The sequence below is a fragment of the Malaclemys terrapin genome, chromosome 5 (assembly GCF_027887155.1).
Source record: "Malaclemys terrapin pileata isolate rMalTer1 chromosome 5, rMalTer1.hap1, whole genome shotgun sequence".
Lineage (NCBI taxonomy): Eukaryota > Metazoa > Chordata > Testudines > Emydidae > Malaclemys > Malaclemys terrapin.
In genome coordinates this window covers 80215622-80241969 of record NC_071509.1, presented here as the reverse complement: position 1 = coordinate 80241969, position 26348 = coordinate 80215622, and the positions used below count along the sequence as shown (strand labels likewise).

Below are 26348 nucleotides of genomic sequence, written 5' to 3'. Positions count from 1 at the left end.
AATTCTGCCCTCCCCCACTGTCTTAAAATTCCCTCTGTTGTTTCAGTTGTGGTTGCCTTTCCCATAACGTCATGTAATCCTTTTGGACCATGAGTCCTGCTCTCGGGTGAATGAGACACTTTCATTTCTCTGTTGACCAACTCCCACTTGGAAACCATGTTGCATTCCTGGTACTGCTGCTTTAATTTACTGAGGTGCAGTGACCCATTCCCACCACCAGGATCTGCTGTCCCTGTTACCCCTAATTGTGTAGGGACCTTGCTGTGGCTGTTCTTTAATCTGTGGTTCTTTAAGGATGCAATCTATTGCATGAGGCCCTTTATTGAGCCTGCCCATAAAAAAAACAAGAGGTTCAAGCTGCCACGTGGGATCCGTGGAGAAGGCACTAAAAAGAGGGAGTCTCCCAAGGAAGATTCTATTTATTAAGGGAGATTTAACAAGTCTACACCTAAGTTTAAAGCATAGAAACCTTTGTGAGCAAAGATGCATGGGAATATATTGCAAATAACAATATATATTCAAATCATGCCCAACTAAAATTCTTGCCAGCACATAGAAAGTGTATAGTTTAAAGACGTGGAAGGACTGCAAGCTGCAAACTGTGAGCTAGGACAATGATTCTGGTTTTGCTGACCTGCCCTGATCTGTTTTAGAGTCTGTTAATTTGATTTTTAGATAAGATATCTATATCTTTTTTGAAAAAGCCAACATCCATCAAAAAATAAAAGATTTCCCACACACAATGTAAAGATCTACAGTTGTTTTCAGGAGTCAATGAATGTAGAGGTTTAAGTCTGAAATGATGGTGACCAATCTTGTATATCATTAACATTTTCAAAGTGTCAAAATTAATTGTTAAAAGTCTATTGGTCTTAGTTTAATGAACCATTTGCAAATTACAATTCAAATTTAATTCTCATGGTGTTCCTTGTCCAACTATGTGTGTAACTGCTGTTATTGTTAATGAGAGTAATGTGTGAAACTTTCTTTACATATTGTGGCAGAAACTTGTCTCAAAGAAAATGCATGGCTCAGTTTATTTACACAAATCAGAAATGACTACTCAGGTTTTATGGTAGATAAACTATACACAGACACCAGTGTGGTTGTGAAAAATCGACTGACTTGAGATAAATACTATATGCCATCCTAGAAACACTCCTTTTGGGATTCTCTGGGCAAAATTTATAGCTGATAATTCTCACTCACTGCTGGCAGTTGGAGAAATAGTGTTTATTTCAGGGTATGCTTTCATTACTGGCACTGAATCATATCTCTCTTTATTCTGTTCTCCTTTACTTTGTGTAAGAGAAATGTAAACCATTAACATTTCTACTGATCTTACAGGATATTGTTAGCTGTTGAAATTGTACTCAGAATCCATCTCTCTATCAAGATTCCATGTCCTTCCAAAATACAATAAAATAACATCAGACATCTGTAAAATTTGCTTGTGAGGTGTTAGTACTGAAACTGTTTAGGGTTAGAAAGAAAAGCATTTAATCAGATCTTCTATAACTGGGGTTATTACTTTAGTCAACAGAAATAATGGCTCAAGAAGCACCACTGAAGTAACTGGGAGTTTTGCCTTGACCTCAATGACACTGGGATCAGGATCAGGCTTTAAATGCATTGCCACTAAAGCATGGGAAAGTAAACAGTTCAATAGCATTTAGTAATAAACAAGAGATGCCGCTGCTGTAATTGGATCATTTTTCTCCTAAAAGGCCTCTTATGAAAAGTAGAGTATCTCCCAAATGCGTTGGAAGCTTTTATTGTAGGGTGATACAATTTCTTCCTGAAGCCAGCTGAAGCAAAAACAAAATGTAATTGTTTATAGGGTCCAATCCTGTATTCCTTGTAATGACCTATATGGGAGTTGTGTGTGCACAAGGCATGGAGGATCAGGGCCAGGTGCATCACCTTTTCAGGAGAGTTCTGTCACAGCTGTCTTTTTCTGTTTGTCAGCCACACAAGTTACTGAGTGGTCTTTAAAATAAATTAGCTACAATTCACATGTTATGGGCCTGTGTTATTCTTGCGACTTTATTTGTTGTCTTTCACCTCTTACCAGGCTTATCAACATTGCAAGCGGTCCTGGATTCTGCTGCTGAAAAGAAATGGCAAGTGACTGCTATCAATGTAGGGAATATTAACAATGACCGAAAAGATGAAACTTACCGTTCACTATTTCAAGATCTGGAGGTGAAAAAGGAAAGACGAGTGATTCTGGACTGCGAGCGGGATAAAGTGAACGACATTGTTGATCAGGTTTGCTACACTCAATTTTTAAATGACAGCAGAAATGGAAGACTTCTGGTTGTATAAGGATACATAATGAGTGCTCCTGTAGTGCTGCTTTATCGGCAGCTTTTATTTATGTATGATTCTATTTTGATAATCAGTTACTTTACCCTTTGAATCTTTTCTGTTCTATATAGGTTTTTATATCATGCTCATCACTGTAGTATCTGAGTACCTTTCAGTAGTGTATTAAGCAATATGACTACATATCTGTCACGTGTTTGTTCTCTCATCCTCTCCCTAGTGGAGTGTTTTGTTTTGGTGGGTTTTTTTTAAATACATATGCCTATTGCGATGTGTTTATGTTAGAGAAGGCAAGATCAAAGATATGCACCTTGTTCTCAGAGCGGAGTGTGGTGAGGTTGGTGATGTTCCTTAGTTCATGGGAAAGTTTGTTGCACAGTCTCGGAACAAACACACACACACGCGCGTGCTTTACTCTTATTGTTGAGAGTTCCATTGTGCCAGAGGAGCAATAATAGATGTGTTTCTATGATGCTGATGTAGCAAAAAGAAACTTCGGATAAGGAAGTAAGTCTGTTGCTTAATGTGGGTTTATTATTATTTTTTTCTATATCCAATACAGTGGCTACTCATCAATAAATAGGTTTGCAATCACCAATTATAAAATCCCAAACCAATCATTGATAATCATTTAATATGGAGTAACTAATCTACTCAATCTAACTGCAATGTCTCTTGGAGCAGCAACTACATGCATATATGCATAGTTGTTAAACCTCAGTAATTAAAATATTTAATAACCAAACAGGCTTTACATAATCTAATGCATATAACTAGTAATTAGTTTAATTATGTTCATACACCATATGTCATCAGTGGGCTCAACACAAGAGTTTCTGGATGAAATTCTGTGGCCTGCAAGAGGTCAGACTAAATGCTCCAATTGTCCCTTCTGGCCTTAACATTTACAATACTTGGTGTTAGGTATTGCATTTACTTATACCATATACTCCATTGAAGCTAATGTGTGGAATTTGGCCAACTAATTCTTGGCTTAATGTAAATTACAGGATGCTCATCCCTGCCTCTGTGAATTTGTCAGAAACTAAATGAGAGAATCAACTAAATCTCCTTCCTTGTTCAAATTGCTTCTCCTCTGACTTATTTGAAAGATGTGGGAAGACCTGAAGAGTCCCTCCTTCTTCCAGTCTTTATTTTTTTAGGGCAGTGTAAAAGCAGATGGCTCTATTGGTCCCTTGCGTCACCTGCTAGGTAGGGAAATGCAAATGTCTTTGAACCATGTGACTCCCTTAAAACTCTGGATTGATTGTAAATTATTTTAGATCAGCACCTACATTAGGACCTCAAAACTGGGAGGTGTACTGAATAGTGCAGACCCAGAGTGCCTTCCTCTCAGTACAGTTATTGAACTGGATAGAGTCTTTGATGCCACTGTCACTTCCCAGAAAAGAGACTGTTGCAAGTGTCCATGTAATGCCTAATCCCAGTGCATCTGGAATGTCCTTCCTAAATTCAAAGCCGGTTAGTATTTTGAGTGGGCTTCCAATCCCTGGAAAAGCAATATTGGCAGCTCATGTGATTTTATTGTGAATCTCATGATATTTGGTGGGTTTTTTTCTTAAAGCCGCAGTGTCTGCTATCAAGTGATTGTGAGAATTTCTGCTTTTAAAAACAATAAATTACTAGCCCTCATGTTTGAGGAGAAAATCTTGAAAATGTTACCTCCTAAAAGCTCAAAAGCAAGAGCAAATAAAATAGTCATTTTTAAAATCTCATGATTTGTTGCCTGACTCTGGATTTTTGAAGGAATATTAGAAAAGTAACCAACTCCTGTCCACCATAATCAGAGCACTATGCAAAGGGCAGACATTGGGATGGGACTCCTGATGCAGGCGATCTGGAGCCTAGCCGCTTGTGGAGAATTGCCAGCATTTTCAAATGATTTTCAAGGGACAATTCTCTAAATTGGCAGGGAGTCTGGAATTTATTAGACTCCCAGCTACTGAAGAGGTTAGTGTACATTCTGGTGAATTTTAACACTTATATATATTACTAGTATTTTTATCCCAAATTTAGAAAGATAGAAATAATGATAAAAAAATTAAGTGATTTGACTAGTGCCAGAGCAGAAGTTGAAAGTTCTTGCTGTCAGTTCTTGCTGTCAGTCCCATGCTTGATCCACTAGAGTAGGCTACTTCTCACACTATTAATCTGTACCCTTTGTTACCAGAGGTCACACTGACTACAGAGCTGTGGAAATAAGCCGTGAGGGAGTTTAAGGCAGCCCTAGTACAATCTGGGCTGCTTCACCCTATACAACTTCAGTTTGGTCTGTGCTCCCACCAGACATCTATGACTGTCCCTGCTAATTTTAGCAGGTTTGCAGTTGTATTTTCTAATTTTAAAAATGTTTTTTTCTCTCCTGTTACTATGTGAAAGACCAACACAACAGGGCAAACTGATTGACAAAAGATTGTATTAGGGAGTCAATTAAACTGACTACACACAAAGTACTGTCAAATGTACAGGGTAAACAAACTAGAAAAAAGAGATTTTTATTTTCTAATCTTTTTCAGAGGTGTTTACAAAGTAAGTAGAAAAACATTCAGGCAACATTTTGATTTTTAAGTTGGCAGTGTCACTTTCAATCCCTAATTCTGCAAACACTTCCTGCCAAGCATAGTGCTTATTTCTGTCAGAGCAATTTAAACACCAAGTATAGATCTCGATTCAGGAAAGTACCTAAGCATATACATAATTTGAAGCCCGTGAATAGTCCTATTGAAGTCAATAGTGCAGAGTGATGATGAGACTGCTCACTTAATAAGCCCTACACTCAGGAAGTGTTTGAAGAATCAAGCTTTTAAGTAATACATATGGTATGACACCTATAGTACAGAAGAGATCATATAAAAAGATATAAATGCCACAGATATATTATATCAATAATTGCAAATTTTCTGACCAAATTTAATCATGTATTCATTCATCCCTAGCTTCACTGAAAAATATCTTTAAAATTGACTCAAAATCAAGCAACAAAACTACTATCTATATAAATCCATTCTGTGTTCTATATTTCTGATATTTTGTTGCCATTTTGGAGTAGACATGAGTGCTTTAGGGAGTGGCAATTTTTTTTTTTTGCCTAAGTAGTATTTTGGGGTCCATACTAAACTTCATGTACAATTTTGAGTGTGATCATTTTCCAAATTTTAGTTTATTATCCAATACTTCACAGAAACCAATTAATAACAGAAAAAAAACTAATTACAAGCTGACTGGTACATTAATTTTCACCTCCTAAGAACACTCTGTGAGCAAATATAAATACAGTGATAATGAACCCTAAATCTTTTATAATAGTATACCTGCCAAGATGTAAAAATATAAAATCTTACATGAATTGAATGAAGCTAAAGTTTCTATCAAACAAAAGCCTGACTTTATAGAAAAATGTGCAGCTTTGATGGGTGCCAGTGTAGATCGACTACCTAGATCTTGGATGCAGGCATGGCCACTTGTGCCTCCCTTCCCATTTCCCCTGAGAGCCAATAAGTAGGGAGTGGACAGCATGGCAGGGATGGGCAAAGCCTTGGCTCCATTTCCCCTTGCCTCCACCAATTAGTGTCCAGGACAGCTGAGCCAGCACAGAGGGTGTCACCATTTGCTGCTGGTACTGCCAACAGTAAATTACTGCTCTTTCAGAGTAAGGAGGAAGCAGGGAGGGAATTGTGCCACAGAAGGTGTGTCTGAGGCACAGTGTCTGCTGGGACTACAATTGGAGTATGCCTAAAGATACAGTCTAGTCCTTGGAATTCAATACCCCTCTCTCAATGTCTTGGGGACAAATCGTCAGCTGGTGTAAATCATCATAACTCTGTTGACTTCAATGGACATGTGCTGATTTGTACCAGCTGAGGATCTGGCCCATGGCTTTTCTGGGTAAAATAAAAGCAAATATTTTGAAAAAGCACAATATAAATAAATAAAGATTAGTGACTAGAACTAATCTGGGGGTATTTTACTTTTTTAGGGTAAACCCATGTAGTAACTGTTCATTTTCAATTAAAATGAGTTTTCTTTTCTTTTACAGGTTATTACGATTGGTAAACATGTGAAAGGATACCATTACATCATTGCAAATCTGGTAAGTGATTTCATTATTACCATGTGCCTGCGTTACTCTTTTTAGCGTTAATAGTAACATACCAGGACAGTATTATGTTTTATGAGCTTGTAATAGATATTTTTTTGGTGTGGGAGGATGTTAAATTTCTTCCTCCTTGCTAAACTTTTGCTATTTTATTTCTTACAAAAATGTCTTTGGGGCTGGTGCGTTCAGGTATTGAATGCTTTCTATCAGGTTCCCCTCAATGGGAGTTGAGGGTGCTCATCACCTCCAGGAACATGGTCAGCATTTTGCAGGATCAATCTTTTAAACTATATGCATGAGTGCAGTCCGAGTATATGTGGGAATTAGAACACTCATTGCCCTCCATGTAGACCACATCATTCAGTTAGGGAAAAAACATTACCATTGCAAATTATTTGTGCCATTAATTGGGGGAACCAGTTTTTTGTGTCCTTCTGCTTTGTTCTTGGTGCATCTTCTCTTTTCAAAATTCCTAGGCTTTACATTTAGGCTGCTACTGTAATTAGTCCATGCATTCAGTTCTCACTGAAGTTAATGGAATGTTACAGGACAGCCATAGCAGGTCTTTCCTACATTGGATGTTATGTGTGTAGTTAAAATGAAAAGACAAAAAGTAAAGTAAGTCAGATGTACAGAAGTAATATGCCACCATCCAACTAAACTATTCCAAATGCACCTCAATACTGACATCTGATATTTATTCCCATCACAATGTTGACTGGGTTTGCTTTTGGCTATTAATGTGGTCAGGACTGGGCTGAGAATAAGTATACAATATTATTGGATATAATATATATAATATATAAATATTAAGTTGAACTTGAGCTCACCCAATTAATGTTGGGTGAACTATATCTTATATGCTATCTCTTTTGAAAACTCTTGGTCTAGATTTTGCAAAGATCAGTAAAACTGTGTCACTAAACTATTACAAAAAGCCAATAAATAACCTTATATTCCAAGATCATGCTACATTATTTTCTTTTAAGGGCTTCTAGTGTCAGGGCCCAATTTTGGAGTTCATACTCACATTGGTAAGCACTTGATCAGGCAAATAATCCCACAGCAACATGAGTAAGGACTGAACAATCAAGACCTAAACCGAGACAGAAAATGGACCCCCAAGGCCAAATTGTGACATTATCAGTGGCTTAAGAAGTGGTAGTGTGGAGCTGCACCATGCTATGAGCAGTGAGTGGCCCCGCAAATGGCACATTGTTTAAGAACAAGGGCAGTGCCCAGACTATACCATCTTTAGGATGGTACAACTTTCTCCTGTTTTTGTGATTAGCTTGCTCAGTGGGCTGATGTGGAAAGGAGGCCTCCCTACTCTTCTCAGCTCTGGGGCTCATTGAGGAAGCCATCTGAGTGTGGGGGCTGCACCAATGACAGGCCACAGAAAGAGGAAAAATTGAGTACAGTCCTCTCTTTCTACAGCCCTCTTTCCCTACAGCACACTTGCATAGGGGTCAATCACAATCTGACCCTCTAGTTAATAGTCTATCTAAGAGAGATTTAGCAAACTCTTTACTGTTTTAAGGTTAATGATCTGAACTGCTATTTTTCTCTCTTTGAATATGAAGAGCCATTGAACTCAATGTAGGTATGCTGATTTACACCAGTAGAGAAATTGGCCCAAAGGCCAGATTCTGAAGGCTTGATTCTTTGTTACTCAGTTCCTGTGCTTGGGGCAGGGAGAGAACATGGGCGCAAAGTAGCTATAAGCCACTTTTATGTTTCCTGTATTGTGGCACTTTGTAGGTGCTTGACTTGGCTTAGGGCTGCTCTAATTTACATTCTGTTTCCCCTGGTCCTCTAAAGGCTCTGGGAAAACAGAACAGCTCCAGACATGCCACTGCCTTCTCCCAATCTACCCTCTATTGGGACATCAAGAAGCCTCCCCACTCGCATGTGCAGGACATATTCTGTAGGGGCCATTTCTACCCACTTTGAGGCCCCTTTCTGCTGCCAGCGTGATATAAATGGGTGTTGGCTTAACTGAGACTCAGATTCTGAATGTCTGTTTAAAAACAGAATAGTAGGGAAACATATTTGGAATTAACTTCATTTTTATCTTTCTTGAGAATAAAAGACCCAACCCCCATTTACTGCAGGTTTATTAAACAACAGAGAAATATGTCATGCCTATGAAATTTGAAGAACTACAAAACTTTGCTTAATTTCAAATAAATTTTTAGTTTTGAAGGACAGCAAATATATTTGTTTAAAAAGTGTGACTAGTCCATTTCAATACACAGATTGATATTTCATCCATTTGCTCTCATTTTGCAGCAGAAAACCTGTGTGATTGTAATTTACTGAACCAAACTATCTCAAAAATATTTTGGAGGTTCCTTTTTAATAATACATTTGCATACTACAAAATTGTACAGTAAGAATTCAAATGCAAATAGTACAGATCAGTATATAATGTTCTACACAATATACAAGGCAAGTACATCTTATCAGCCATCAGTGGACCCATAGATAATTTGAATTGGGTATTCAATGAAAGACAATCATCTTTGACTTTGAAGGATTCCCGATGACATATAGTTAATACTGTGAATTATGTATTGCATGTTTATATCAAAACAACCTGCGGTTAAGATCAGATTCAGAAAGACTGCATGATTCCTATGTAAATGCTCATATTAGCAAGCAATGTGGCATCCACTGTGAACACAGCAGCTAACATGCATCACCATAGCAATTGTGACAGTTTTTGGTCATGGTGGTTGGTGTTGCTGCTGCTTTTTGTATTCATTGTGAAAACATTTTGGGTGCACTTCGAGTTAAGTGTCTCAGATTAAGGTTTCCATTGAAATTAATTAGCATAATTATCTATGTTGGTTTAGCAATAACAGATTATTAAAATCAAAACATCTTTATTTTAATTGTACAGCTGAATGATAAATATACACCCATCATGGATCAGCAGTTCATTAGCTGGGACCAAATCCTTCAGTCTTGACATAGAGCCCAATTAACCTCAGTGGGAGCAGGAGCGGGACCTAGTCCTTACAATAGCAAAACTCCTATTGAAATCAGAGTATGTTTTTGATTCATTAAGAAAAAGGACTGAAGGATTTGACTGTTGGTGTATAGAATCATAGAATCATAGAATATCAGAGTTGGAAGGGACCTCAAGAGGTCATCTAGTCCAACCCCCTGCTCAAAGCAGGACCAATTCCCAGCTAAATCATCCCAGCCAGGGCTTTGTCAAGCCGGGCCTTAAAAACCTCCAAGGAAGGAGACTCCACCACCTCCCTAGGTAACGCATTCCAGTGTTTCACCACCCTCCTAGTGAAATAGTTTTTCCTGATATCCAACCTGGACCTCCCCCACTGCAACTTGAGACCATTGCTCCTTGTTCTGTCGTCTGCCACCACTGAGAACAGCCGAGCTCCATCCTCTTTGGAACCCCCCTTCAGGTAGTTGAAGGCTGCTATCAAATCCCCCCTCATTCTTCTCTTCTGGAGACTAAACAATCCCAGTTCCCTCAGCCTCTCCTCATAAGTCATGTGCTCCAGACCCCTAATCATTTTTGTTGCCCTCCGCTGGACTCTTTCCAATTTTTCCACATCCTTCTTGTAGTGTGGGGCCCAAAACTGGACACAGTATTCCAGATGAGGCCTCACCATTGTCGAATAAAAGGGAACGATCACGTCCCTCGATCTGCTGGCAATGCCCCTACTTATACAGCCCAAAATGCCGTTAGCCTTCTTGGCAACAAGAGCACACTGTTGACTCATATCCAGCTTCTCGTCCACTGTGACCCCTAGGTCCTTTTCTGCAGAACTGCTACCTAGCCATTCGGTCCCTAGTCTGTAGCAGTGCATGGGATTCTTCCATCCTAAGTGCAGGACTCTGCACTTGTCGTTGTTGAACCTCATCAGGTTTTTTTTGGCCCAATCTTCTAATTTGTCTAGGTCCCTCTGTATCCGATCCCTACCCTCTAGTGTATCTACCACGCCTCCTAGTTTAGTGTCATCTGCAAACTTGCTGAGAGTGCAGTCCACACCATCCTCCAGATCATTAATAAAGATATTAAACAAAACCGGCCCCAGGACCGACCCTTGGGGCACTCCGCTTGAAACCGGCTGCCAACTAGACATGGAGCCATTGATCACTACCCGTTGAGCCCGACGATCTAGCCAGCTTTCTATCCACCTTACAGTCCATTCATCCAGCCCATACTTCTTTAACTTGGCAGCAAGAATACTGTGGGAGACCGTATCAAAAGCTTTGCTAAAGTCAAGGAATAATACATCCATTGCTTTCCCCTCATCCACAGAGCCAGTTATCTCATCATAGAAGGCAATTAGGTTAGTCAGGCACGACTTCCCCTTCGTGAATCCATGCTGACTGTTCCTGATCACTTTCCTCTCCTCTAAATGTTTCATAATTGATTCCTTGAGGACCTGCTCCATGATTTTTCCAGGGACTGAGGTGAGGCTGACTGGCCTGTAGTTCCCCGGATCCTCCTTCTTCCCTTTTTTAAAGATGGGCACTACATTAGCCTTTTTCCAGTCATCTGGGACCTCCCCCGATCGCCATGAGTTTTCAAAAATAATGGCTAATGGCTCTGCAATCTCACCCGCCAACTCCTTTAGCACCCTCGGATGCAGCGCATCCGGTCCCATGGACTTGTGCACGTCCAGTTTTTCTAAATAGTCCCGAACCACTTCTTTCTCCACAGAGGGCTGGTCACCTTCTCCCCATGCTGTACAGTGCAGCAGTCTGGGAGCTGACCTTGTTCGTGAAGACAGAGGCAAAAAAATCATTGAGTACATTAGCTTTTTCCACATCCTCGGTCACTAGGTTGCCTCCCTCATTCAGTAAGGGGCCCACACTTTCCTTGATTTTCTTCTTGTTGCTAACATACCTGAAGAAACCCTTCTTGTTACTCTTAACATCTCTTGCTAGCTGCAACTCCAAGTGTGATTTGGCCTTCCTGATTTCACTCCTGCACGCCTGAGCAATATTTTTATACTCCTCCCTGGTCATTTGTCCAATCTTCCACTTCTTGTAAGCTTCTTTTTTGCGTTTAAGATCAGCAAGGATTTCACTGTTTAGCCAAGCTGGTCGCCTGCCATATTTACTATTCTTTCTACACATCGGGATGGTTTGTTCCTGCAACCTCAATAAGGATTCTTTAAAATACAGCCAGCTCTCCTGGACCCCTTTGCCCTTCATGTTATTCTCCCAGGGGATCCTGCCCATCTGTTCCCTGAGGGAGTCAAAGTCTGCTTTTCTGAAGTCCAGGGTCCGTATTCTGCTGCTCTCCTTTCTTCCTTGTGTCAGGATCCTGAACTCGACCATCTCATGGTCACTGCCTCCCAGGTTCCCATCCACTTTTGCTTCCCCTACTAGTTCTTCTCTGTTTGTGAGTAGCAGGTCAAGAAAAGCTTTGCCCCTAGTTGGTTCCTCCAGCACTTGCACCAGGAAATTGTCCCCTACACTATCAAAAAATTTCCTGGATTGCCTGTGCCCCGCTGTATTGCTCTCCCAGCAGATATCAGGGTGATTAAAGTCTCCCATGAGAACCAGGGCCTGCGATCTAGCAACTTCTGCTAGTTGCCAGAAGAAAGCCTCGTCCACCTCATCCCCCTGGTCTGGTGGTCTATAGCATGTATAGTATGTTTAGCATACAGTAACTATTATAGTTACATACACACTAATTAAAAATATACACAAGTTACTAAAATGGTATTTACTGAGGGTTCTGGAGATCACATGGGGCTTGGGAACAAGACTGAAGTTCACTTTTCTCCCCCTTTCCTATGGTTCTCCTGTGGTCAGCAGGAGAGGAGAACCCACAGTGAGTCTTAGGCATGTCAACATGGTGTACACTAAAAGTTGCCTAGTGCACTTTACCATAATGCTGTTTGAAATGGACTACATTAACATGTGTTAGAGGACTCTTAGTACATGCCAGCTGGGTCCACGAGCCAGTTAGTGCACAACATGTTAGTACATGTTAGAATTTCCACCAGACTAATGTTCCATGTAGACTTGCTCTAAAAGGCTCTTTATCTCCCTCTCCCTCCCACAGTCTTTCTCCTCTGAGGGCACTATTTAGGCTTGTCAGAGGCTGAAGAGCCAAGTAAGGGTGAAGGGATGAGGATAAGGGTCATCATTGCCTCAGACTACTGGAGGGCTAACAAGCTCCTAAGAATAAGTGAGGAAATGATATTACTGACTTGGTTAGAGACCCACTTGGGTGACCTTTGAATGTCTGTAGTTGTGGAGCTTCCCTCATATCCGCTTCAAGGAGACAGGGATACCCCCATCTGTTCTGCCCCTCCAGCTGTCTGTTCTCACCAGTCCCATGTTAGCACTATTTTAAAAAATGGAATTTCCCAGAGAAAATCTTAAAGGTGAAGGTGAGGATACATAGCACTAAGATTCCTACCAAGAATATTGTAGTGAGAGCAAAATTAAGAAAATGAAAAACTCTGGAAATTCAGAGTTAACATTAAACTTACAAGAAATGAAAATACTTTGAAAGTATGGGCATTCACAGCTTAGGGACCCAAACTACCTTAACTGTTCCCTATAACAGCGCCACAAGAAAATCAGAAACTCAGACTACAGAGAAAACCTATCCAGGCTGTCGTCATCTTCTGTCTTAATTACTATAACCTTCTCTCTGCTCTTTCTGACATGCACATTATCCTGCCCGGCCCAGTCTGTTCAGAGAGCAGCTGCTAAAATCATCCTGTATTTCTTGCCTGTCATTCTGACCACCTTTTTGAATCCTTTCATTGGCTTCCCCTTTTCTGCCATAGAAAGTCTTTGGCTTCAAGGCTATTTCACAGCTCTGCTCCTCCCTGCTGTTTACACTGGTCTTTTCTTCATGAAGCATAAAGAAAAAATGAGAAGTAATTGAAAAATCACCTGCTTATTTGACAGCTAGTTTGTCAAAATTAACATAATTCCCCTCATTTAATGTGGGCAAGTGGCACTTCACTGTAATTCATTTTCTCTTTATACTGCATATACGTGAAGCAGGGACATAACTAGGCCCTCAGATTCATGTATTTGGCTTCCACAAATTTTTAGGGGGAGCCCTGTTTCCATGTATCTGTGGGTGGAATTTGGCCCTAACAATTTGTCTTAAAGTGACTTGCTTCGTTCTCTAGGCTAGAACAACTTTATTTTCATGACAGAATAAGAATATTCATATCAGCAAAAATAATATTTTATTACAGGGAGGCTTATAAGGGTCTTCCCACCATACTCTCTGTGAAGGCAGATCATAGCAATCCTTCAGTGAGACAGTGGCTGACTCACTGTCACTGGTTAGGGATAGATTGTGTAGCTGTTTTTCATGATAGTGAGTACTTACTCACATGAGTAGTCCCATTGAAACAAATGAGATTGCTCACATGAGTAAATGCTCATCATTAAAAATGACTGCTAAATTCAGCTTTTAAATGGTAAAGGAGAGTGACAAGACACACTCTCTGTATCTTCACAGTGTTCCCAGCCACTACTGGCCCTCAGAGCTCTGGTCTGAGCCCAGATCCCTGAGAAAGGGAAATGTTGGATTACATTTCTGCAATAAAAATTGCATGATAACTCTTTACTTGTACCTACTAATCTGATAGACGTGGTGAAATAACTGACACATGTTTTCTGTGCCCAGGGATTTACTGATGGAGATTTATCAAAAATCCAGTTTGGAGGAGCTAATGTCTCAGGCTTTCAGATAGTGGACTATGATGATCCCCTGGTGTCAAAATTTGTACAGCGCTGGTCAACATTGGAAGAAAAAGAATATCCAGGAGCACACACCAGTACAATCAAGGTACATTTTTTATTTATTTTAACTCGGATAGAAGAGAAGATGGGGTGGGTTTGGAGAGAAAGACAAAAGATAGAGCAAGGCATATGAAATCAGCTATGCCAACAACGTTTTATGTTCCTCCAAGCTACTTTTAACATTCTCTCCCTTAGGGCTGGTTAACAGAGATCCTGTACTGTCACAAATGTTCAAGATACCACTGTAAAGCTGTGCCTGGCAGCATGTTGTGCAGTTGTTTATGATATGACCATATAGGCACTGACATTTTTGGGGTTTATTTTTTTTCTTTATTTTAAAATCTCTTCCTTAAATCTTCTAGATGAAAACATACATGCACACTCACAAACACACTCATGAGCACACGAATCCACAGCCCTTTGTGGTATAGCATCATCTTCTTCCTGCAGTATCCTGAAAAATAAATGGCTTATAAATGCGTGGAAAAGCATTGTATTTTGAGAGAGATGTTTAAATCGAACAAAGTCTGTTTTAAAATTAAAATATTCACAATAAACTGTACTATATTAAAAGAGAGGTGTGGTCTGATTTCAGTCCTGAGTGACTCATTGAACTAATCATTTAATTTCTGTCTTAGTTTCCCCTCTTGGGAAAATCAGGATAATAATACTTTCATACTTTACAGGGGTGTTATAAGGATCAATTAATGTTAGTAAGGCATATTGAAGATGAACAGTGCTCAGTTAATACTTAATGATTTTAGTATTTATTTATAGATTCAGCACAATTAAATCAAATAATCAGAAGCGGCAGGGGAAATATGTATTGGGACTAAAATATGTTTACATAAGTAGCATGTTATCTTTACTATATTATACTAACCATAAGGAAATAGATAACAGTTCTCATTTGATGATAAAAATTCTCATCAGGACTATGAATTGCAGAAAACAAACAAAAAATGTGCAACAACCATAATATAATGTAAAGTACAAATGAATATAGCTGATTACTTAATCATGACAGTTTTTTGGGACTCAGTCAATGACATTATTTTTGCAGTTACCTTTGTGCATATGATTTGGTTAAAAACATTATGTGCACAAGAATCCCTTATCCTATTTCTCTGACAGAACAAGGTTAGGACTGCATCCTCCCTCAGTTCATATGTGCAATTTGCATTAGTGCACTGATTGAAGGTATAGTTTGACTGTGAATGATGAATACAACCTATAAGTTGTTCTCTTCTGAGTTCTTTGAAGGCTGCTGCTTTCCTTAGGGCCCCATTTTCCCCCCTTCCTCTACCTTACTCCTCAAATAATCAATTGAAATTGATTGTGGCCTGGAAAGTATATTTTACAATGAAAGACAAAAGGAGCTCAAGCTATTTTGCTTATCAGGAAGTAGGTTGAGAGGTCATTTGATTGTTGTGGTTTATAAGGAAGGATTAGATTTTTATTGGTAAATGTCAATAAAGGTTTATTTCACTGTACACACACAAACTGATGAAAAAATGTTTCCCTCATTAATCATTGAAATTTAGAGATAAACAAAGTAAGAAAAATGCTGCTTGAAAACTCACTAGAGTATAAGGATATCTATTTTGTATAGTTTGATGTGTGATGTTGACAATTTGTCTTTTATGCAGTGTTGTTATAGCTGTGTTGGTCCCAAGATATTAGAGGGTGAGGTAATATCTTTTACTGGACCAGCTTCGGTGTCCCTCTCACCAACAGAAGTTGGTCCAATAAAAGATATTATCTCTCACACCTTGTCTCCCTAATTTGTGTTATAGAGGTTATAAAGCTTTAACTTTTAGAATTTCAATGTCTACTATCATTAAATAATTGTTGTCTGATTCGTCCATAATTTCCCACAACTGTAAATTGATAAAAATAAAAAAAACCTTAACTCATAATTTTTCCCATGAAAATTTAAATTGATAAAAATAAAAAATGCTTAAAAATAAACATCAATATTATCTGTCAAAATTATATTAGAAATCAAATCTTGCCAACCTTATCTATACGTATAGTGGTACCTACACAGGAAGAAATGTGATATTAGTGGGCTTTTTAATCCAGGAGAGACAGTTATAACAAGATCCAGAGGCAGAAGGTGAATTCAGCAATGTCAAACTGGAAATAAGATGCAAATTTTTAACAGTGAGAATAATTAATCATTGGAACAGATTGCCAAGGGATATGCTAAATGCACATGACTTTAGTATTTAAATCAAGAGTGGATGTCTTTCTGAAAGACAAACTATAGTTTAACTAAAAAATGTTGGGCTAAATGAAAGAAAGCTATGATCTATGTTATGAGAGAGCTGGTTGCAATGGTCCATTCTGGCCTTAAAAATCTATGGGTGAAACCCTGGCCTCCCTGAAGTTAATGGGGGGTTTTGATTTCATTCTATGCATCTATGAAGAGTCATACTGAAGTATCCCAAAAATAACAGCAATGTAGAATGTGGCAATATACTCTAGTCCATCCTTTGTTGATACTTCCTTTGCCCATATAAGGAGCTTGACTGTTTAAGTATTATGGGTGTTGGAAATTTGTTGAATTCCTAACTATGCTGTGCAGAAAATTGTGACCGTGTGAATCAAGTAAAGTAGACTAATTCGTTTAATATGCATACATTTTCATAAAAAATGCATGATAAGCTCTAATGGGTGGAAGTTGAAGCTAGACAAATTCAAACTGGAAATACATTTTCAGTTTTCAAATTTTTAACAGTAAGGACAATTAACGACTGAATAAACTTATCTAGGGATTTGGTGTATTCTTCATCACTAGAAGTTTTTAAATCAGATTGGATGTCTTTCCAAAAGATATACTCTAATTGAATCAAAAGTTATGACTTTGATGCAGAAGTTACTACATGAACTTCTGTAGCCTGTGTTTTGCAGGAGGTCACATTAGATTATCATAATAATCCTTTGTAGCCTTAAAATCTATGAAGCTCTGATGTGTAATTCTTCTAAATCTTCCAGAGGAATTTGTCCATCTGCAGCTTTCATCTCTGCTATTGTTTGAAAGGGATGAGTGGGAACAGTTGTCTTTTATGGAAGCAAAGTCATCTGCTACTGATGCTTCTGTGTTTATTGATTAGAACAAAAACTGAACTGAATCTTAAGGAATAGCTTTAGTTTTAATATAATTATATAACAACCATTGGGTCTGAACTTGCATTCTTTGAGTTTTTATGTTGTCGGGAGCAAGGAGGGCAGGAATGGTCCAATGAATGATACTTAATGTTCAACAACAGCTACATAAAATGTATGTTAAAATTATTAAACCAATTTACAAATGCAAGAAGGCATTCAAACACTATTGTGAGGTGTATTATACTGGGTACACTTGGGAGCTTCTGGAGGTATCCTACTTTCTAGGGGCAATATCCTACATACCCACTACTACATTCTTTTGATATAGCATTTTACCCTTTTCATACACACACAGCAAGACAACCCTGCCTCTCAATACATAGGAGGACAGAGACATGCCATACTCCATTCCCTGCATGAGGGAGATGGGGCAGAGCAGAATGCCTTCCTTACAATGGATTGTGCCTATATGGCACAGTTTTGTCAGAAGGTGGCAAGTATTACTAGTATTTAATCACATTATTCAAGTGTAATTCCAAAGGTAACATCACAGTTTCTGGATGGACATGAGCTAATAGGAGTTTTCTATTATGGATATGTAAATTAAAGGAAGTTACATGCCCCCAGACTAGTCACTGCAGATGCCCTCTGGTTGGTGGCAATGGCCACATTTAATTTTGAACATGCAAAATAATAAAACAATAACAATCTCAAAGCACTATCAGATACATTATTACTGTAAAGCACCTACAACTATACAGAACACAAAAACAAAGTCCATGCTCTGAAGAACTATACATCCAAATGATGTGTGCACATGTAATAAATCATGGCAACATCATGCACATAAAGACATGACTGACATCAGCTGCCATCAAATCTGGGACCTGCTGCAGCAAAAACTCAAGCCTCTACAACTTGAACGCCATTATGTATGTGATAGTAATAGGTTGGATGGTCACTGGAACTAGAAGAAGTTATGATTACACAGACAAGGCCAACATATTACATAGTCCCCATTAGACAAGCTCATATCAAGCATTGGAAGCCCACTGTAGTTCAGCTCTCATTCTGTAACAAACCATGGCCATATGTACCCACCCAGGAAGCAAGTATATCGGTCTGGATTGAACTCAGGACTATCAATACCAAAAGGAAAGCTTGAGGTCAAGGCAATAGTAGGCTCTGTAGTGACTGTGGTCAAGTACCAAATGATTACATACACTCGATCCATGTACACACTATTAAGCAAATCTAGGTCTACCCTGTGTAACTAATTAAATTGTTAGTACAACATTGTTGACATTTATAAAAATGTGTACAAAATTTGCTCACAGACTGAAATCTTTTATGACTGATGACTTCAAGTGAATTTCTTACCCCCAATATTGTCAGCACCATTAAAAAAATCATAAGATTGGTCCCCCCAAAATCATGACATTTTATAAAATAATAAATGTTGGGTTCTTTTTATTTGTCTTCTGTTTTTTGAGACTTCAGGGGCTCATATTTTCAAGCTTTTATCCAGAACCATGAAAGCTGGACACTTTTTAAAAAAATGAAAGCACATATTCTGACATAAAGCTGCAGCTCCTGGTATTAGGTGATTAATAAAAATACCGAACAGTTCTGTGAGATTCATGATAACCTTGTGAGAATTGACAACACTTCACCCCATCCCAAACTGCTAATTCAGAAAAAATGAAGTTTGTAATGAAAGGCTGACAATTTGACTGTTGCTGCATTGGTTCTTTACCTAATATACATAGGCATAATATACTGTAGATTACATATCAGGTAGAATAATTCATTTATTTCTGCAACTGAAGAAAGGACTGAATAATAAACTCATAAATAATGAGGAATAGAATAGAACAGTGAGAACTCATGTTTAAAATGGAATTTCAGAGTATGCATTTTAGAGGTAATCCATTAAGTGAAAATGAATGTACAATTTATGAGTTAGATGACTGCCATTAGTAGATATGTTTCCTATGTTTACATCACATTGTAAAATTGTTCAGTAATGCCAAACTTATTAATAAGGGTTATATAAATGCTATTCTTTTGTACCTGCAACAGTGTTAATGGGAAAAGCATGATTGATTAGGCTGACAATCAAGTAATTCCACAGAGACTACAGTAATTTATAAAGGCTGAGTTAATGAATTTTAGGATTTATGACTTTATGTAACCAGAACACTGAGATGGAATTGGGGCCATGTTTTCAAAAGTGGCCTCTAAAACTGTGCCTGCAGTTTTGCATTTGCAGTTTTTTGTGCATGCATTTTTTCATGCCCATTATTTTGCTTACCCAGTCAGATTTCTGTGCACAAAATATTGGGATGGAGAGCTGATAGCTAGCTGATTTACTGTCTGATTTGACTATGCAAATGCTCTTTGGACCTACACATTTAAGTTTCCATGTTTGCAAAAACTTAGGTGTGGAAAAAATGCATGCACAAAAAATTGCAAACATAAATCTGAATGCACCATATTAACAGATTAAGGCTTCTTGGCATAAATGATCATTAATCCAAAATGCTTCAAATTTTTTCAAAAAGTTAAACTACTGATCAGTGCAAGCAGGGGTGGATTAATGCAGGATCCATAGAGCCACAGATGTGGTAACATGGTACATGGATGCCCATGGACCCACTAAGTCCAGATCCAAAGACTCTACTTCTGTGGAAGAAAGCATTTGTAGGATAGCGGGCCAAAATCTTCACTATATAACTGGTTCTTGACATGCCTCCGCTTGTTGCCCAGCTTCTTTTGTTGTCTGACCTACTCTCAGTCAAGTGGCACCAGTAGGATGTGCAGTCTGCAGGGTACAGGCACACAGAAAAAGCAGCAGCAGACCTACTGTTCCCATTTTCTGCCCACCCCAGTGGACCTTCCTCTTCACATTTTTGTGGCCTGAGGAGGGGCTGCATTACGCAGCAGCCAGCCCAGACTGCATACAACTAATCTGAACACTTTAAGTCTCCTGCTCCTTGCACTCCACACCCCTGAGGAGGGTCATTCATACATCTGGCCACACAATGCAGAGCCCCTCCACCGGTCCAAAGCAGCAAAAACAAAAACAAAAAACAAACCCTAAATGTGGGATAGGGAGCAGGACAGGTTCATGAGCTCAAATAGAACAAGGGCCACCAGACTATAAAGGAGGGGCAGTGAAGCAGAAAGGAACCTTAGGGTTCAAAGAGGGGGCAAAGACGAGTAAGAAGGGGCCTGAAAGTTGTAAGATGAGGGGAAACAAGGAAGACTGGGGGCCATGTGAAAGAAGAGAAGGATGCTTACAGTATCAGAATGAGACACGAGGCTGAAACAGCAGAGGAAGAAAGGTTCTCAGAGGTCATGAGACAAAGGAGATGAGGAAGGTCAGAAGTTGGGGCTGAGTGATGAAGAGGAGGAGGGGCAGAGTGAATACTTGTTTCTCATGGGGGTATATGACAGTATTGAAGGGGAAGTCAATGCTGTATTTTTATATATTTTTGGTGGGTGTTTTTGCATAGAATGGTGATGCTGGTTCGTCACATATTGTTATGTTTTGGGGATGTACCGTACATATTTTTTTTTAAATGGCACTGCTGCAGTATTAGTGTGCTCCTTCCTGTCTTGAGCCTGTTAGATGCTGAACTCTTCCTTGAGCACCCTCAGCTCCTATTGACTTTATTGCCGTGCTGAGTGATTAGCACTTTGCAAGACCATACCTTTATTCCTGGTGGAACACTCCTACACACCATAATAGAATATGAGAACATTTCTGCAGTTTAAAAAAAGAGATGATAAATAATCTTATAGCAAGGCCTTCATTCTCTGTTAATTTCTGGAGGTTGAGCTCAAAATTCTGTAGAAAGGATACATTTCAGTATTAAATTCTATATGGCTTTAGAATCATTTCTATAGAATGTTATTTAATTTCTGTAGAAACTTATCCCTAGGATTTATCTCCATTAATCTGTGTAGGACTTTCCCATAAGGGTATGTTTAAAAATAGCACAGTTAAGGAGCTTAATGGAGTTTTAACAGCTCTTTTTCTTCATCTGACACTGACCATTTTTGAAGACAAGATACTGGGCTGTTAGTCTATGCTGCTATGAAAAATTCTGTTTTCTCCTACTTCCTATAAAATGCTGTTTTCAATCATCTTACAGTGAAGTACTGTTGAATTTCTTCCAGCAAAATGATTATAAGAAACTATTTTTAAGATCATCTCAATAACTTCATCTTGGTTGACTAATAACCCAGAATCATTAATGATATTTTTAATCATACTTAATGGCGCTTTGATTACTAATTTTAATTAAAAAGGAATGTTGATTGGGGATATGGAATACCTTTGCTGTAAGTCACAGAAACTTAATGGCTTTTACATAACATTTTATATTAGGCTGTAGAGAAGAGTAAATATTTATTTGCTTATGGCATGAGTGCAGTGGTGAAACAATAGGCAAGACTAAGCTAGTCTAATATATATTCTTCTGTCTACAGTGGCAACAGGTCATATCATTCATTATACTAATAATAGTAATACAGGTAGCTGACAGAAGAAATTAAAGACTAGTCCTTTGTTTCCCAGCTCTTACAATTTTTTGCCTGTGGAATAAAAAAGGTGACACTGTGACTTTTTTAAATTTTGAGTTTGCCACATAGTCACATTAAAAAACAAACAACAACAAAACCCGCAACCAAAAAGAAAAATAGGTAGGAACAACTTTAAATTCACGGAGACATGTTATTGTTGTTTTTTTCTTTTTAAATCTCCTTTTCACACCAGTTTGATATTTCCTGTACATGTGTATCAGTACCAAAATATTAATCTAATAATCCTTTCAGGATGAACAATCAATTTTCGTTTACATATCAATCATGTTTACACTTTAACATTCACATCAGTCCTTTCAAATCCATTTTCAGCGCTGCTGGAGACTTTGGTTTTCTATTGCTACATCTCATTTTCATCCTCTATTTTATATTTTTTCATCTTGTCTGTTTTCACTGCTGCAATAATAAGCTGAAATGCTGTTCTTGGCATCTTGTCAATAGTTTATATTTTTAAAATGCTGTTTGTAAACTGTGATATAGTGTTAAGAACATAAGAATGGCCATACCAGGTCGGACCAGAAGTCCATCCAGCCCAGTATCCTGTCTACCAACAGTGGCCAATGCCAGGTGCCCTAGAGGGAGTGAACCTAACAGGCAATGATCAAGTGATCTCTCTCCTGCCATCCATCTCCACCCTCTGACAAACAGAGGCTAGGGACACCATTCCTTACTCATCCTGGCTAATACCCATTAATGGATTTAACCTCCATGAATTTATCTAGTTCTCTTTTAAACCCTGTTATAGTCCTAGCCTTCACAACCTCCTCAGGCAAGGATTTCCACAGGTTGACTGTGTGCTCTGTGAAGAAGAACTTCCTTTTATTTGTTTTAAACCTGCTGCCCATTAATTTCATTTGGTGGCCCCTAGTTCTTATATTATGGGAACAAGTAAATAACTTTTCCTTATTCACTTTCTCCACACCACTCACAATTTTATATACGTCTATCATATCCCCCTTTAGTCTCCTCTTTTCCAAGCTATAAAGTCCTAGCCTCCTTAATCTCTCCTCATATGGGACCTGTTCCAAACCCCTAATAATTTTAGTTGCCCTTTTCTGAACTTTTTCTAATGCCAGTATATCTTTTTTGAGATGAGAAGACCACATCTGTATACAGTATTCAAGATGTGGGCGTACAATGGATTTATATATGGGCAATAAGATATTCTCAGTCTTATTCTCTATCCCTTTTTTAATGATTCCTAACATCCTGTTTGCTTTTTTGACTGCTGCCGCACACTGCATGGACGTCTGCATGACTCCAAGATCTCTTTCCTGATTAGTTGTAGTTACAATATGATCGGGGCTAATTTATGTATAGTTGGGGTTATTTTTCCCAATGGGCATTACTTTACATTTATCCACATTAAATTTCATTTGCCATTTTGTTGCCCAATCACTTAGTTTTGTGAGATTTTTTTTAAGTTCTTCACAGTCTGCTTTGGTCTTAACTATCTTGAGCAGTTTAGTATCATCTGCAAACTTTGCCACCTCACTGTTTACTCCTTTCTCCAGATCATTTATGAATAAGTTGAATAGGATTGGTCCTAGGACTGACCCTTGGGAAACACCACTAGTTACCCCACTCCATTCCGAAAATTTGCCATTTATTCCTACCCTTTGTTCCCTGTCTTTTAACCAGTTCTCAATCCATGAAAGGATCTTCCCTTTTATCCCATGACAACTGAATTTACGTAAGAGCCTTTGGTGAGGGACCTTGTCAAAGGCTTTCTGGAAATCTAAGTACACTATTTCCACTGGATCCCCCTTGTCCACATGTTTGTTGATCCCTTCAAAGAACTCTAATAGATTAGTAAGATACAATTTCCCTTTACAGAAACCATGTTGACTTTTGCCCAACAAGTTATGTTCTTCTATGTGTCTGACAATTTTATTCTTTACTATGGTTTAAACTAATTGACATTAGACTTACCGGTCTGTAATTGCCAGGATCACCTCTAGAGCCCTTTTAAAATATTGGCGTTACATTAGCTATCTTCCAGTCATTGGGTACAGAAGCCAATTTAAAGGACAGGTTACAAACCATAGTTAGTAGTTCTGCAATTTCACATTTGAGTTCTTTCAGGACTCTTGGGTGAATGCCATCTGGTCCCAGTGATTTGTTACTGTTAAATTTATCAATTAATTCCAAAACCTCCTCAAGTGACATTTCAATCTGTGACAATTCCTCAGATTTGTCACCTACAAAGGAAGGCTCAGGTTTGGGAATCTCCCTAACATTCTCAGCCATGAAGACTGAAGCAAAGAATTCGTTTAGTTTCTCCTCAGTGACTTTATCGTCTTTAAGTGCTCCTTTTGTATCTCAATCGTCCAGGGACCCCACTGGTTGTTTAGCAAGCTTCCTGCTTCTGATGTACTTAAAAAACATTTTGTTATTATCTTTTGAGTTTTTAACTAGCTGTTCTTCAAACTCCTTTTTGGCATTTCTTATTACATTTTTACACTTAATTTAGCTGTGTTTATGCGCCTTTCTATTTACCTCACTAGGATTTGACTTCCACTTTTTAAAAGATACCTTTTTATCTCTCACTGCTTCTTTTATGTGGTTGTTAAGCCATGGTGGCTCTTTTTTAGTTCTTTTACAGTGATTTTTAATTTGGGGTATACATTTAAGTTGGGCCTCTATTATGGTCTTGAAAAGTGTCCCTGCAGCTTGTAGGGATTTCACTCTAGTCACTGTACCTTTTAATTTCTGTTTAACTAACCTCATTTTTGCATAGTTCCCCTTTCTGAAATTAAATGCCACAGTGTTGGACTGTTGAGGTGTTCTTCCCACCACAGGAAAGTTAATGTTATTATATTATGGTCACTATTTCCAAGTGGTCCTGTTATAGTTACCTCTTGGACCAAATCCTGAACTCCACTCAGGACTAAATCGAGAATTGGCTCTCCCCTTGTGGGTTCCTGTACCAGCTGCTCCAAGAAGCAGTCTTTTAAAGTATTGAGAAATTTTGTCTCTGCATTTCGTCCTGAGGTGACATGTACCCAGTCAATATGGGGTTAATTGAAATCCCCCACTATTATTGAGTTCTTTATTTTGATAGCCTCTCTAATCTCCCTTAGCATTTCATCATCACTATCACTGTCCTGGTCAGGTGGTCGATAATAGATCCCTACTGTTATATTCTTATTAGAGCATGGAATTACTATCCATAGAGATTCTATGGAACATGTGGATTCATTTAAGATTTTTACTTCATTTGATTCTACATTTTCGTTCACATATAGTGCCATTCCCCCCACCCCCCGGCATGACCTGTTCTGTCCTTGTGATATATTTTGTACCCCGGAATGATTGTGTCCCATTGATTGTCCTCAGTCCACCAGGTTTCTGTGATGCCTATTATATCAATATCCTCCTTTGACACAAGGCACTCTAGTTCACCCAGCTTATTATTTAGACTTCTAGCATTTCATAGAATCATAGAATATCAGGGTTGGAAGGGACCTCAGGAGGTCATCTAGTCCAACCCCCTGCTCAAAGTAGGACCAATCCCCAGACAGATTTTTACCCCAGTTCCCTAAATGGCCCCCCCTTCAAGGATTGAACTCACAACCCTGGGTTTAGCAGGCCACTGCTCAAACCACTGAGCTATTCCTTCCCCCTACCCCCATTTGTGTACAAGCACTTTAAAAACTTGTCATTGTTTATTTTTCTGCCGTTTTCTGATGTGTCAGATTCTTGTACAGGAATTTGTGTTTCAGGAAGGAGATTTTATGCATCCATGCAATGATGATCCAAAAGAATATGTTCTAAATTGTTTACAGTAAATTAGGATTGACCTTTGTTCTTTTTCTGGCTATGCTACTGATGTTTCATCTTTCTGTACCTCTGTTTCCTCATCTAGAAAATGCAAATAATGGCACATACTTCCCTTTGTAAAGTGCTTTGAGATCAATGCATGAAAAGTGCTATATGTTATTATTTACATTATTTAGACTTTTTGAGCAAGTGGGAGGAAGCTCAATTCCTTGCAAGACCTCATAATTGTTGGAGTATCCTCTGAGGCCTTGGAGACTCAGGAATATGATGCGGTGGCTTCTGAGACCTTATACACTCAGTAGCCTCTGAGACCTTATCCCAGGGGTGGCCAACCTGTGGCTCCGGAGCCACATGCAGCTCATCAGAAGTTAATATGTGGCTCCTTGTATAGGCACCGACTCCAGGGCTGGAGCTACAGGCACCAACTTTCCAATGTGCCAGGGAGTGCTTACTGCTCAACTCCTGGCTCTGCCACAGGCCCTGCCCCCACTCCACCCCTTCCCGCTCCTTTCCCTGAGCCTGCAGTGCCCTCGCTCCTCCCCCTCTCCCCCATCCAAGCCTCCTGCACACCACAAAACAGCTGATCGGGAGGTACAGGGAGGGAGTGGGAGGTGCTGATCGGCGG

At 38.9% G+C, this 26348-nt stretch overlaps 1 protein-coding gene across 6 annotated transcripts in view; it reads left to right on the top strand.

Annotated features, from left to right (window-relative positions):
* Window positions 1-26348, top strand: part of GRIA2 (glutamate ionotropic receptor AMPA type subunit 2) — a 128369-nt gene that overhangs the window by 58943 nt on the left and 43078 nt on the right. For all 6 annotated transcript variants that reach the window (XM_054029316.1, XM_054029317.1, XM_054029321.1 and 3 more), the window contains exons 4-6: window positions 2075-2271; window positions 6386-6439; window positions 14100-14261. In XM_054029316.1, coding sequence (XP_053885291.1) covers window positions 2075-2271; window positions 6386-6439; window positions 14100-14261 — 413 coding nt within the window. The remainder of the gene's footprint in view (window positions 1-2074; window positions 2272-6385; window positions 6440-14099; window positions 14262-26348) is intronic.